General features: G+C 42.5%; 2 protein-coding genes across 2 annotated transcripts in view; one reads left to right on the top strand and one right to left on the bottom strand.

Moving 5' to 3' along the window:
- The window catches only part of SLC38A3 (solute carrier family 38 member 3), a 238,553-nt gene that overhangs the window by 22,350 nt on the left and 201,092 nt on the right, over positions 1 to 15,111 (top strand). The window lies entirely within an intron of this gene.
- Positions 1 to 15,111, bottom strand: part of FANCD2 (FA complementation group D2) — a 34,767-nt gene that overhangs the window by 16,048 nt on the left and 3,608 nt on the right. The window contains exons 7-24 of the mRNA XM_063164302.1: positions 14,078 to 14,156; positions 13,254 to 13,378; positions 11,817 to 11,904; positions 10,772 to 10,876; positions 10,009 to 10,109; positions 9,410 to 9,518; positions 8,819 to 8,854; positions 8,259 to 8,402; positions 7,856 to 7,990; positions 7,426 to 7,557; positions 6,198 to 6,305; positions 4,217 to 4,326; positions 3,618 to 3,678; positions 2,805 to 2,930; positions 1,891 to 1,964; positions 1,662 to 1,802; positions 602 to 702; positions 183 to 298 (exon numbers count right to left, since the gene is read on the bottom strand). Of these exons, the coding sequence (XP_063020372.1) occupies positions 183 to 298; positions 602 to 702; positions 1,662 to 1,802; positions 1,891 to 1,964; positions 2,805 to 2,930; positions 3,618 to 3,678; positions 4,217 to 4,326; positions 6,198 to 6,305; positions 7,426 to 7,557; positions 7,856 to 7,990; positions 8,259 to 8,402; positions 8,819 to 8,854; positions 9,410 to 9,518; positions 10,009 to 10,109; positions 10,772 to 10,876; positions 11,817 to 11,904; positions 13,254 to 13,378; positions 14,078 to 14,156 (1,891 nt within the window). The remainder of the gene's footprint in view (positions 1 to 182; positions 299 to 601; positions 703 to 1,661; positions 1,803 to 1,890; positions 1,965 to 2,804; positions 2,931 to 3,617; positions 3,679 to 4,216; positions 4,327 to 6,197; positions 6,306 to 7,425; positions 7,558 to 7,855; positions 7,991 to 8,258; positions 8,403 to 8,818; positions 8,855 to 9,409; positions 9,519 to 10,008; positions 10,110 to 10,771; positions 10,877 to 11,816; positions 11,905 to 13,253; positions 13,379 to 14,077; positions 14,157 to 15,111) is intronic.

The following is a 15,111-nucleotide window of genomic DNA, read 5'->3' as shown; positions in this document are numbered from 1 at the left end:
ACAGAGCACTCCAAGAAAGGGAATTTACAGCCTCTCTGAAAGTGGAGCACAACCTTTCTGTTAGGTAAAAGACCACAACATTCCCTCCCCTCCACCTTCCCCTTTCCTGGCTGACCAACCCCTGCCCTCCTGGGCTTCCCTCATCCCTCCACCCCAGAAGCTGCAGACAAAGCTCTACTCACTTCCCGGAACCAGTTGAGAGCATAGAACAGGAGTGAGCACAGAAATTCACGCTCCTGCTTGGACAGAGAGTCCAGCTTCCCTTCAACCTCCAGGTCAGTCAGGTACAGGGGACAACCTGGCACAGAGCAAGAAAAGTATAGGTAGGACTGTGTGCTACCCATGCTTTAGTTTTTGCATTTACCAGGCCTCTTACCACAGCCTGCCCCAATTCCAGTGGCTGTTTGGAGTAAGGCCCATCAGCCACTCCATCCCCAGACACAGCAACTGTCTCCCTGCCTCCCTTCCACTTTGTGGGCACAGAGCATCTCAGCCTCCTCACAAAATGCACAACCCCTCCTGCAGCTGGAGGAAATCTGTGCAGATCTGGCACAGGAGCAAGGCAGGCAGCCAGGCTCTGTAAAAAGTGCATTTCCCATACCTAGTAAGGCATCAATCTCCTCCAGGCTTCCACTGTTCTGCTCTGCAGTGTAGAGCCTCAGCAAGCGGAAACAGGGTGACAGACACAGGGGTGACACTGCCCTGGGGGAAAAAAGAAATGGAGTGGGTTTGATGTTTTATATAACTCCAGAATGCCCATCACTTTTCCACTATGTCCTGTGTCCTTCCCAGGCTACCTTGCCTATGCCTTCTATTTTGCTTCTTGCAAGTCCCAGCAACACAGAACAGAAATGCACCATGTTGGTTAGAAAAAAACTCCCACAAATTAATAACTGGTGATTACCAGTTTTCTGGAAAAGCATGTAAGAGCAGAAAAATGGCTGCAATGAACAAAAAATGGGGTCAGATTTACTTCTGGTGGAAATCAAAAGTTGAGTAACTCAGAAGGAACTCTAAGAAATTAGAGTTGTGTGCACAACACAGTTATAAGCAGTGGAGAAACCTTCAATGTTTCAGTGTGCCACTGCTCCAGTTCTGAGTGATTAAAATTAACATTTTTCCAGAGATGCATGCAAAGTAGCTATATTTTCTCTCATTTTAAAATGATCATGTGTTTTTTAAAGAACAATTAAAATCTCAACAAAATCTTATGACAACAAATTACAAACTATGTGCATAAAATAAAAAAAAAGAGAGCCTTTTATAACCTTAACAAGTCTATGACTCTTATGATTCTTTTAACTTTGGCATGCTCCTGTTTACTTAAGAGATTTTTACATCTTAGAGGCTTCCTGTTCCATTTGCCAAAGACAATGCCCTGATTCTTGAGTTGAATTTCATTTTTGGCTGCATGTTTGTGGGTTTAGCACCATCTGTCACCATGACACACCCAAGATTACCTAAACAGCCCAAGCCAGAACAGACTGCCAGCTCCCAACCAGACTATGCCTCTAAACCTATCTGAGTATGTTTAACATCAAAAGAAGAAGAACACTGGAAATTGGTAAATTCTTTGACCAGCTCTTATCAGACACCTGAAGGGCACAAATGGAAACCCTTCCTTCACCTTTGCAGCTATCCCACAGATAAGGGTCAAATACCTTTTACTCTGGTTATTTGCTCCAGCAGTGACCCTGCCAAGCTCACTCTGTGACACCAATGGCAAGAGGTTAATGGCAATTGCATCCTGACTTTGATCTTCATCCAGATTGTACAAGGACTTCAATGGGAACAAGAATGAACTGCAAGGAAAGACAGACAGCATCTTGTTGGTGACTTCAGTTCTCAGTGACAGAAACACTACCCATGCTTTATTTGTGATTAGCATACCCATGCACTGAGGGGCTGAGATCCACCACAAAGTCACTGGGAAAATCCTCCACCAAACTCTTCCCAAACTCATCCTGTTATAAAAAAAGGAAAAGAAAACTTGCTCAGCAAAGGGGCTCAGTGAAGAAAGCTCCAGCAGCAGCAGTGGAAGATGCAGAAGATAAGGCCAAGCAGAAGTATCCTGGAACCATCACAGTAATGAAGCCCCATGGCCTGCAAGGAGAGCCAAGGGCTGCCTTAGAGACAGAGCCAGGAAACATCGCTAAGTGTGCACAACCAATTTCTTCCCTGCTCTTTGGATGTGGGCTTGACTACAAGTTCCAGAGTGATGCAGAGAGACAGAGCAGCTGGCTGGAAGAGGAAAGCAGCCCACATGTAAAAGGAGCTCCCAGCAGGAAGAAAGAGTTGTCCAGAGGCCTTCACAAAACTCTTCCTATCACCATAAATACCATTTATTTATTCAATTATTACCATTAATGACTGTGGCTCTTCCAAGATCTTAGGGATTAGATAGTCTTAATAGTCTGACCCAGAAACCAATTCCCATACTAAGCTTAAAGTTCTTTCAAATTCTATTTTTGTCTATGAATAGGAACAGCACGCTCTCAGAAATGTCACTTAGTTTCCTTTAAAAGGCTTCCCCTTGTCATGTAAAATTGTTATGTAAAATTTCACAAAAAAGAAGCTGTTAAAGCACATGAGCACATTCCTGTTAATGAGGAATCTGCCACAACCAAAAAAAGCCCAGAGAGCTGAATGAGGATTTTGTATCTGACCAACCACTCACAGAACAAAACAAGTTCCCAGCTAGAGTGAAATCCTCAAATTGACTCTATTTTGCCAATGTTTGAAAACTAACATTTTTCCTGAAGAATTCATGTAAGTGATTAAGTTCAAAATGCTCTGCAACATACTAGGAGCTGCAAGTCCAAATTGCCCTTCTGCTTCTCAATCAAACTGGCAAACTCATCGTAGTACAGAGCCAAGACCTCTGGTGTTTGCTCACAGCAGAAACCCACAAGGTCCAGCAGGGTAGACAGCTGAAAAGAGAGAAAACAGTGCAGAAATGGGTAAGGTAAATGGATTCAGTTCAAGTTTTTACCTTCAGTCCTTTTTACATTAATTTACTGTGAGGCATATTCAAAGCTTCATCTCTAGAGTAACAACCCATGGTGAATATTCTTGAATAGACACAGACTTAAGAAGGAACATGGGCCTTTTAGTGTCCTCTGTCATGAAATAACAAAAGAGTTTGCCTAGGATCACTCTTAAATAGACTGTCAGCAGAGAAGAAGGCTCTTTAACAGAACCTAAGGAAAAAGGCTGCTAGGCCAATCCTGTGGAACAGAACTGCTTTGTCTGGATGGCAGGAAAGGCACAGCTACCAAAGCTGAGAGGATGGACATGGTCACCCTTGGCTCCCTGAAGCAGATTGTCCTGCTTCTCTCCTTTGTATTTGAAATAACAACTGGACAGAAGACTTTCACTAAATGGCTGCAGTGCTGCTTGTTCTGGTGTAGCAGAGGCAACACCAGCAGGCACCTTTGTTTCTCCAAAACCATTTTTAATAGACTCTTGGCTCTGCAGTCAATGTACAAGAATCCCAGGCTCAGGAAAGCCAACTCCCAGACCCACAGAGTTTTTCAGCTAAGACTGCATTTCCAGTCACCCCTCCTTGCTGACCATGTCCTCCCTATGTCCCACACTGCCATGTTCCTGGCACTCACCTGCTCATCACGTTCACTGTTCAGCTCTGGTCTCTCCCGTGAAGCAGCATCTCCTTCACTCCTGGAAGCAATTGATAGACTTGCTGTTGTGGCACAGGACTCAAGAGACAGCAAAACCCATCACACACAAGGTTCTCTCTCCAGAAATCAGAGAATTAGACAATAAAAAGATTTCTTTGGAACACATTAGGAAAACACCTGGTGCTGTTCGGGACTTCTCTTTTAGACTTCCCTGGACTCAAACACAGAGCACCTCAGGTTATTCAGCCTAGAGGCAGAAGCTGATCTGTAGTCAGTCTCCCAGTGTTCTATTTTTTTCCAAGCAACAGGTTGTGCAGTGTGGTCAAGGGATCCACAAATAGGCATTAACAAGGAATTTGGGATGCCTTTCAGAGCAGCAGCAGGTGAGCAGCACAGGCTGAAATATCAAACTGCACAGGCTGAAAAATCAAACACCACAGTATGCAGAAGAGAGTTTTAAGATCCTGGATTTGCCCAAGATGTGCCTGAACTCAAAGGCAATGCCCTCCTGTCTTTGTTTCACTCCAGGCCTGAACTGAAAGCCATGTTCAATTCATCTTTGCTACATTTTCTCTCACCTTTTTAATGCCACACTGCCTATCATGGAAACAGCACCAATAATCCCCATTTGTTTGTGGTTGGGAACTGTGCTGGAGAGCCATTTCCTGATCACCATGTGCATATCATCCTGAAAAGAAACACAGACCATGTCACCACAGAGCTACCTGTGTCCATCACTCCCAGTTCTATTGGCATCTTCACTTAATGTCATCTCCAAGAGCTACAGAGGGATGGTGTACAAGGACTTTTGCTTAAGGAATGCACATTCTGACATTTCATTTATTATGAAAATACTGGTCTCAACTCCAAGTAAGGTTGTAAGCAGCATTAAAAGTGATTTGGTTTGACTTTGCTGTAACTACTACAAAGAACTACAACACAGACACAATTGCTCCAGATTTCAACCATAATTAATAGGAGAGTATGTTAAAAAACAAATGGTCTTGGAGCCTGTCACACCCAAAGAGCAGCTGCAGAGCTGCACTCCAAAACACTGTCAGCTTCAGGAGGCTGAGGGATGGAGCAGTTTGTGGTGAAGGTCCAAAGAGAATCTGTGCAGTGCAAGGAAAAATTCCTAATCTGCCTGCAGAGATCCTCATGTCTAAGAGGCATCAGCTTAGAAGAAAAGAACACTTAGAGATGGCAGAGAGGAAGTTGGCTCTCAGGTACTGATTTCTTTAGTGACCTACCCCTGGAGTCTTCAGTAACACTGAGGATAAGAGTCAAACTGCCAACCTTGGATCTCCACAGTTACAAACTCTCAGCTCAAACTAAATTCTAGACACTCCTCCCCTTCTTTTCACAACTTCTGAGGGTGACAGGCAGAACATCCTGATGGCAAGTCCTGCAGGGCTGCAAAGTCACACTGTTTGTTGCCAGGGCAATTTTCCCAAGTCACATGTAAGACTCAGGGTGGGAGGTGGGGAGATCATTGAGGAAACTAGATCAGAATGGAGCTAAACCTGCCACACAACTGGGAATTTTGGCAGTGAAGAGCTCCAATTTAACAGGGTAAGTGGGAAGGACAAAATGGCTACAGACATGCTATTTTACATGCCACAAACCAATCAGGAGAGGAAGAGCAGTTTTCCTTTATAGGCTCAAGTTAGCATGTGCAAACATAGCTACAATTACAAACTACACAGGGACTCAAAGAAAGACAAATAGTCCTAATTTCTAGAGCTGAACTTTATGAATGGGAAGATTTTAAACCCTAACATCTCTGTTGTGGAATAAATATCTCTGAGTTATTTCTTTATCTGCTCTGCTCAAGGATTCAGAAATCCAGACAAAGGTACCACCACTGATATGCTGCAGCTGAGTCACACAAGGTATCCTCTGCAAGATGAAAGTGGATTTAGACAGACCAGGTCTGACAGCTTCTTATGTTTAAACCAGAGGCACAAGAGGTGTGGAGTCTACCACTTCACATACTCTGCTCTGTGCACTTCAGCTCTTCTAACAAAAGAGTCTTTGTTGTCTCTGGTGTGCAGAATTTAAGCGGCTGAATCAATACAAACATCTCAGGGAGGAAGCTCAACTGTGCTTTCTGAAGGTTTCCAAGTGATGGAGGAACAGAGCTGTGCAAGGAGGCTGCTGAATTTACACTTCTGCAAGCCTTCAAGGCTCAGCTAGACAAAGCAACAATCAACATGACACCATGCTGGTGACAGTCCCACTTTGACTGGGAGGTTAGGTTAGGGACTACCATCAGCACCCTTCCTACAACACGTCTAACAACTCTGCCTTTCTCAAATGTGCAAGAGAAGGGGACCTTTCTGGGACAGATGAGAGGCACAGTCACTGTGATAAGCCCTTGATATCAGGGTGGAAAGTCTAGAGCCACAAGCTGGTTTGCAGACACTGGAGGAGAAGAGAATTTTAAACTCAAGGCTATCCTGACATCAATCCCTGTTCATAGATGATGCCAGTATTTAGTTAACCTAGCAGAAGAACCAAGGCACAGATTGAACAACTTTCTGTTGTGTCTCTGCTCACCTGAATGTAGCTCCCTTCTTGCTTCTGGCTGAATGCTAAAGTGCTGAGGATGTAGAAAAGCTTCCGGATCTGGCATGGATTCAGTTTCTGTGTAGAGTCTAAAATGGTCTGGAAGAGAAGCCACAAAGTAGCTCAGAATATCAAGAATCCCTTTCCATATTCTCAAAAACACATGAATTGTCAACCTCAGGGAAGATAATTACCTTTTTTGTACATGCATGAAAAAGCTACATTCAAATTAACCAAACATAAATGACAGATTATTGCTCTGGCCTTACTTATGGGATTTCATTTTATCAGAGGCTGAATGGAAAGAATAACTTGGCTACAATAAGCATTTTAGGAGTGCTCAGGACAAGTGGCAGCTGTCAGTTTTCTATCACAGGTTTGGTCACAGGATTCAAATATTTGACAAGCAAGTAATTAAGCAAGTACTTTTCATTTAGCAACCAACCAACTAAACAGCAAAAAGTATACACCTTTCTCACAATGTATAATTAAATCACCAGGAGCACCAAAATATCAGAGAGGTGTGGGAATACCCACACCCACCCTCTTCAAGGGCTCTTAAACACAAGCTGTCCTTAAGCTACAAACCAACATGGATGGGGGAGTGTTCAAGGAAAGTATTGTTACATGCTTGCTTTACTGTTTAACTCTTCCTTCAATCTCCACTTTTACTACTTTTGGAAATAGGCAACTCGGCAGGTCTGACCCTGCTTGTGACTCTTAGAATTCAGTAGCCCATATTTTTTCTCCCCACTGAGTACTTCTTTTAAATTTTAGGATATGTCTTTTTCCATCTCTGCAAGCAATTTTGTCTTAGGATTCAAATACTGGCTGAAGTACTGTCAGTCCTTCAACAGACAGAATGTGCAGTCCACAAAGGGGGCGAGTTTTTGCCAAGTTTTGAAATAGCTCATGTAAATAAAGACAACACTTCCATTGTAGGCACCATTCCATGCCTGTAATTTAAGCATTGTCCAGTTAAAGGGAATTGTCTATCTCAATTTCCCCTGTCAAAAAATCATTCAGTCCTATCGTACAGCTCACACTTTGACAGCAGTTACCTTTCACTTCTGACCACTGCCTTTCTCCAGGCAGAAAAGCTTTACAGGTACAAGTTTTTCCAATACCTGTATTTTGGAGAAGTACTGGCCTATTCTGGATCTGAGGCACAGTAGTGTAAGGGCCCCAAAATGTAGTACAAACCCAGAAAAGCAGATACCTTCACAAAGGTGGCATAGCGCATCAGCAGCGACGTGTGCAGCACCACCAAATCCGTGAGCACATCCAGAGAAATGTCCAGCTCTGTCTCACTTCCACTGCACACATGAGTCACCAAAGCACTCACAACCTCCTAAGGAAAAAGCCACCAAAAGAACCACAGTGCAATATCACCAGAAAAATGTCTGCCTTGCTCTGCTCATATGGACCACGTTGATCAAGAACAGATAATCACAGCAATCTTTGTGCTTGAAGTCACTTGCTATCACAGTCTTGCTATGATTGTTCCCCATCTTCTTCTTGTCCTACTGTTTGGCACAGACCTCTCTCCAAAGGCTTCCAACTGCCTGAAACCCTGTCCCCAAAGGATTATGACATAAACTCTAGAACAAAGTGCAAACCCAAATCAGCTGCCATCCATCACACTGTACCTGCTGGCAGTAGGAGTCAAAGGCTGCAAAAGCTTGTTTGTACATGCAGCTGCCAAAGGAGACAACAGCTGGGTGTGCTGAGTGCAGAAATGTCTGAGCAAGGGCTAGGATTGAAGGGAAGAAGTCTTTGATAACCTGAAATACAGACACCATGAAAGAGGAGATTATTGTTGCTTGTTTTCAACACATCCAATGCTGAGGAAAACTCAACCCCAAAAAAACCACATGACAGTTACAACAGAGAACATGTGCCTTGGGACACTGATCTGGACTAAAAATTATAAAAGAGAAGTACATGAACATTACTGGAAAGGTATAAATAATGCAGCACAGGGCTAAATCATCATCTGACAAGATCTTTGACAGACGAAAGAGAGAGTCCCAAAGCAGGATCAGCACTGACCGTTGCATGGTTTTGGAAGGCATTCTGCATCAGCTGTTCTGGCATGCAGCCCAGTCGGATTTTGCTCCTCAAAACCTTCTCAGTTTGCTTCCTGTTCCTGGTGTTTGTAGAATGGATTAGCAGCAAAACTATCAGATCCAGAACCTTTTAGAGGAAATAACCACCACTCATTATGCTGAAATATTAAACAGTCCAGATAACTCCAAGTCAAAACTTGAAGTCCAAACTGAGAAGAAAAAAAGAGCTCAGAAAGTCCCAAGAGTTACAACTTAAATAAAACTTTATGAGTACAACAGTACAGAATTAAAGCAGGATTAACTCTGAATTAACTCTGTCCCTTAAGAGAAGGGACAGGGATGAACCTGAAGGAAGGGATGAACCAAGAGTTACAAGAAAATGGCTGGCTGTTATACTTGGAACAAGTCCAACACCAAGAGAACCATCCATGAAACATCACCAGTAAGTTTCTGGTCCAAATTCAAATATCTCCTAATCTACAACCAAGAAGAAAGTCCTTGAGAAATCAAGAGAAGAAGACACTTACAGAGCAGAACTATTACCTTATGGTCAGACACAGATGTGCTGTTCTCAATAGCCTGAGAGGAAAAAAACCAAGCAAGCTGTTAGGTTACAGTATAATTCTATATTCCAAAACCAAATCACAAAAGGTAGACACCAGAAGTCTGTGACACCCTGCTCACAGATTTCTCTCCTCTACAGCAGGATACCCATCAAAGTCAGCAAACTGGATCCTCCCAACAACAGAGAATCCGGGAGGTATTAAAAAATAGCAGAAAACTGAGTTTGAACAAGGATATTCTCAAGTAATATGAGGCTTGAGAAAGGAACTGAGATATTGAGGACAAGAAACAGCTTCATGGTTTACACTAAAATGCAATTTAAAATTAAATTTAACCTAATACCAGCTGATACTGATTTCTAGCAGGACATTTTCTAGCACCTTAAGGCCTCACATAGCTCAGTCTCAATATATGGTATACATTTTTCCTCTCTTGTAGAATGAAATCTGTATCAGTAAAATGAAGGGCTAACATCTGTCTTTTAATACCACATTTGATTACAAGAAAAGCTCAGGGTCAATCAAGGAGCCCAAATAAATAAGGAAACAAGGACTGAAGTTTGTCTCTTACCTTAATCCATGCTTCAGAGACATCTTTCTGAAATCTCACAGCTAACTTGATGACATCAAAAAGTAGCTTCACACAGTTCTGGCTGGTGGTTACTTGGCTCATGGAAGAACTGCAAATCATCAGAAAAGAGGAGACTCAGTCCCTGCAAATACTGTCCCAGAAGGAGCAAGGCAGCCCAGCAGTCACAGAGTAACTTAAAGCAGCCATTGTCCACAGGGAATGCTCTGGGAAAGACAGGGAGTTTTCCAAGAGGGTGGAACCAGAGGTTGCAGAATCAATGGAACACATACTGGAGGGAACTTAAAACAGATAAATTGGTAGCAATATTATTATAAATGAAGTTGCTTATCCCCATGCAGACATGGAGGCAGATGGCTCAAAAGGAACTACAGCCATGGCAGGGGAAGCTGGCTAGGCAAGGAGTGACACATGTATTGCATTAGCACCAAGCAGGAAGGAATAAATGTGTCCTTGCCTTTCCACAGGATAAATTAGGCTCATGTTTGTAGCCAATTGTGCCAGAGAGACCAAAAGAGGAACAGTTTAAGTTATCTTGCCTCATCCTACCTTTGGAGAATCAAGTAAACTTCTTAAAGTACCTGGCCTGGACTTGGCTTTTAATCTTCTTCTGGGAACTGTGAATCTGCAGGGGCAGAACACACGAGGACAGATCCAAGTTCTTCCGAAGATCAGAAATCACCTGTAAAGCACAAACCCATGCACAAATCACTGTGACAAATGAGGGAAGAACAGAAAAAGCTGAGGAAAATAAAACTATTTCCTATAATAACCCTAAAATTACAAATCAAAACTCATATATTTGTAAAGATTCACAAGTATTTAATCATGCCCAAATTTAATTTTAACTCAGAAAATGAACCAGCAAAACTTTTCTCTTCACCTTTATGTCATACAAAAGACAGTTTTTCAAGACCTACTCTGTGAAATTCCCACCAATATCTGCTTTACATTGCTGTGAACTGTATTTGTTCTGTTTAGCAGCTGAGCAAGATACATGACAGCCTCGGGAACTCTGGGACATGCAAGTTTACCAATGTGACTGCTGTTCAAATGCAGCGTGCCAGCACAGACTGGCTGCCATGTCATAGGCACAGTTTTTTACAGGGATCTCCCTGAAATGTTTGGGTAGATCTCAAACCTCACTTGGCTTAGGCTGAGGCTGCCTCAACATATGAAACAAAGTGTGCTTGATAGCTCAGCAAGGTTGGCTTTGATCCCTGGCAATATTAAAATTTTACCTGAAAACATTAAAAACATACAGCTCTGTGTATGAAGCAACTTCCCTCTATTAAAACACACACTGGTGTGGAAATCATATTCATTATGAAAAAGATACTGTACCTCTACTGCATCTGCTGCCTTGACATTCTGGAGGATGAATTTTACTACTACAGGCAAATCTTCCAGTTTTACAGAAGGCACAATGGTCATGGCAGACTGTCTCACCTGAGGAGAGAGCAGCACTGCATCAGCTGGAAGACAACACTTCACAGAAACATAGTCATGCCAGTGGGAAGGAATCCTTGGAGATAACAGTCCAACCCTCTGCTCAGAGCAGGAATATTGTCAGTACCAGATCAGATTCACCTTGGCTTTGTTGAATCTTGAAGGATGGAGGAAGCCTCCAATCTCTGCCACTTCTTTGATAATTTAAGTTAAGGCTGCAGATCTTAACTAGTTTTTCCAAATGTCCAACTTAAACCTCTTGCTGTGGCCACTGCCCCTTATCAGTCTTCAGCAGGAAGAGCTTGGCTCCACCATTTTGTAACTGGCTTTCAAAAGGGAAAAGCATGGAGGATGTGCAGCCTGCTATGCAGCACCAGCCTTTTGGCACTATGTAAAACACTATGTACTCAAATGAACCAATTTTATTTTATCCATAAGAAGCCCAACTCCAAAAAGTGCAGCAATGCAACATATCCAAAAGCACAATGTACATGATCATCTCTTCTCCTTTGTCAGCATTCTGCAGAGAAAATCTGTTTAATTATTTAATCACCAATCTGCCTTTCCTTAGAATACAACAGTCTAGTCTGGTCACTGTACTTAAAAAAGATGAGATAATGACAATAAGATTTAAGATAGGCAGTAAACAATTACTGCAGCAGGACAAAGTGCTTCTGCATTTGCTAAAACAGCTGTGATTGAAATTCCTGGCTGTTACAGCAGGCATTCAGAAAACCTCTCTGCTCTTCACTGAACCCCTCATACATGTTTCAAAAACCAGCTTTAGCTTCTGACCTCTTTCCAACTTCAGGAGCTCATGACTTTTGAAGGCCTACAGGAGTCAGATTTAGCAAAACACTGGGAATGAAGAAACAATTCCAGTTCTTGTGTTGCTAAGCAGGGGCTGGGGTGTGCTGAAGTGCTCAGTAAATGCTCTCACCTCAGCCACAAGTTCTGCATCAAGATCCAGACGAGAAAGGGCATCCAGGATTGGCACTGTCAGCCGTCTGCCCTGCTTCAGCAGGCAGCTGATACACAGGGAAAAAGAAAACAAAGGGTCCTCTTAACAAAACCAAGAATGTATCTTTAGTGTATTGTATGATTCCAGTAGTTTTTGTGGCCACTGCAAAAAAAAAAAATCTCTGAAACTGACAACATATGCCACTGGGATTATGGAAAATTTGTTCTCAAAATGATTACTCCTCATGTAAGAACTGCACCTGTCTTTAACAGCCTCATGGACTTTCCCAAAACTCATGTAATCATTCTTGGCTGGCCTCTGAGTTTCTTACAAACTTTCTTAAGTAAGAAGTTGTACTTAAATTTTGTTAGTTGAAAAACAGCTCATCTGCAGCATCCTGGTAACTGTGTTTGTGCTTCCTAACTCATTAGAAGTAATGAGCTGTTTTCTGCATCAGAAATAGGTAGAGGCTATGGAGAATATGGAAATAAGTATGCCCTGCTGATACTGTTTGGATCTCAGCTTTCAAAATACACAAACAGAGAAAAGAGAAGTCTGAGGAGTTTGATCAGCATAGGAAAAATGTGTGGAGTTTTTTTATCTAGAAGCTGAGGCAATAAACTGAGAATGAAAACAAAGTCACAATTTGAGAGGGTACAAGGAATAGGATGCACTGCTTGCAGTAATAATCTGCAAGTGATCACAGGTTTGAAAAGGTGATTAACTCCAGTAGAAATGTAAGTGCAATAATAAGAATTAGAAACACTTAGACTACTCAAATTCTTGTGTAAAATGAATACATTTTTAAAGCAGACAGATGTAAGGACTAGCCTATGGCAGTGCTCCCTGGGAGGGTAACTCTTGGCATCAGGCTCCCCAGTTGTTTGGATCAGTAAATATGCTTGAGAAAAATATATAAAATAGCCAGAAAGTTCTGTTTCATACAAACATTTACTGTGTTGTGGATCTGGGGTTTTCTTTATTAATAAAAACCATGTTGATCCTTAGCACAGCAGAATCCAAGACAAATCAGAAGCTGTCAGCAGTAATAGCCAAGTGACTGACCATAGACTATCGAGCAGAAGTAGTGACTACTTAACTGGATGCCACCTGTGCTGCCTCCAGGTAGTCAAGAGTTTAATCATAATTTAGATAAAAGCAGTTTTGGAGCATTGTCTAAATGCAATGTCTTTTGCTGGATTGCCTGTGCTGTCTTTAGGAGCACAACAGTACAAATGGAATGTCCTAAGACAGTGCTGGGTGTCCCCAGATGCTGCAGTTAACAGGAACACAGTGCTGTCCTAATATTTCAGTCAGCCCTAGAGTAACCTGCATTAAGGCATCCTGTCCTTTTCTGCTAAGTGCCAGGGGGAAAAAACAAAACAAAACAAACCCTCCCAACCAAATCATCCATACCTGAGCTCTCTGGCAACCTCACTTTGCTGGGAATCCTCCAGGATCTCAGGCAAACTGGTGATAATATCGTGCTGGATTGGTACTGGAGAGACACTGACCATCTGCATTAACTTCCTGACCAGATCCTGCAGACAACAGGAGCACTGCTGAAATGCACAAATCTCTCAGCACAACAATATTATGTATCTAAGGTCTCTCAGTCCAACATCTGCTTGAGTTTGTGCCAACTGTCCCCTAACTCGTTGTCCTGCTGACATCATGAAGCAGAGCAGAGATTTTTGTGGAAAAAGGATATTTTACAGCTAGGATATAATGATCTTGGTGAGCAGAGGAAACTGGGAAACACAAGAAGTTTCCCAGCATTTAGTACTCCAGTAGAGTAACCCACAGAGACCAACTGACTTAGGGAAAGAAGGGAAAGAATTACCAGAACAAGAACAGAGAATTCATCCCCACACACTTGCAAGTATCCAGTACCTTGTCAAAATTAAACAAGAGGGGACTGCAACTTCCTGCCAACAACTTTAAAATGGGGCCATCTGTGTAATACACATGCACAGATATAAATTTATGTAAAAGAAGACTCAGACCAAGGAAAGAAGAAAAAGAAAAAAAAAAATAGTAACAAAAAATAGTAAAAGATGTTCAGATGTAACTCAAGGCAAACATAACAAAACAGAAAAAATTAAATCTCTCCTTCAGCATGTAAATACAAGAACAGAATCAGTTCTCATCAGCACAATAATTCAATCTAATCCCACCTGAGAGGCATTCCAGAAGTTGTTTGGAAAAAGCATCTGTGTGACTGCACCTCTGGCACCCACCTGGCTGTCAAGGAGCCTGTCAAGCCACTTGAACTGATTGATGATGAGCCGGGGGAAATTTGTTCCAAAGGTGCCCACACTGGAACGGCAGAAAAGGATACACAGCTTAGTCACACCTCCAGAGTCCAGAGCTCTGCTGCTGGGCAGCAAGAACAACTGACCCCATTCTTAACTGGTCACTAATACACAGAAAGGACTTCACTCTTCTTACAATTTGATAGGAGACAAATGTAACAATATCCATTTTCCAGAATTCCCAAAGGATTCACAGCACAATTAACAGCTTATCACTTTTACATCCAAGATCCTTTAGAATTCTTGGGTGAAAACAGTTCAGACCTTGTGACTGTCTATGTTAAACCCTCCTCAAACAAGATTTCAGTCTGAGACAATTTCTTCCCTGTGCAGCATTTGTATGCTGTATTTCAACACTGGAACAAAAGTTGCAGCAGGAACAGCCTCAGCTCCTTTCTGCCCCTTGGCCTGCCCCACTAACTCTGCAGGGAGCATCCAGGGCACAGGGAGAAGAGATGAAAAGAAAGAAAATCGTATCTATATCTTGGGGCTGACATGCAGCACCCAATTTTACTCAGACTTTGGGAACATCAAGGAATCACTGTTAATTCTGTCCCCCCAACTACTCTTCTCCACTTTGAAACGTGCGGGTCCACCCAGAGATCTTTGTGAAACAGAAAAACTCCACATGACTGCAGTGAAGGGTTAAACATTTGGACATTTTTTGGACTACACCCCTGTGCAGCATTTGTATCCTGTATTTCAGCACTGGAACAAAAACTGCAGCAGGAACAGCCTCAGCTCCTTTCTGCCCCTCGGCCTGCCCCACTAACTCTGCAGGGAGCATCCAGGGCACAAGAAGAAGAGATGGAGTGGTCAAGTCTTGCCTGTGTTACACCTCAAGATCTCTCACTCCACTGTGGTGTTCTACATTCAAAAACCAAGAGATGATCTTTCAATTTCCCTAGTTTGAACACAACTTGGGATTTTAAAAGGAGATTTGTTTGCATCTCCCAGCC

Source organism: Melospiza melodia, chromosome 10 (genome assembly GCF_035770615.1).
Source record: "Melospiza melodia melodia isolate bMelMel2 chromosome 10, bMelMel2.pri, whole genome shotgun sequence".
In the NCBI taxonomy this organism is placed as follows: domain Eukaryota; kingdom Metazoa; phylum Chordata; class Aves; order Passeriformes; family Passerellidae; genus Melospiza; species Melospiza melodia.
This window is presented reverse-complemented; position numbering and strand designations above follow the sequence as displayed.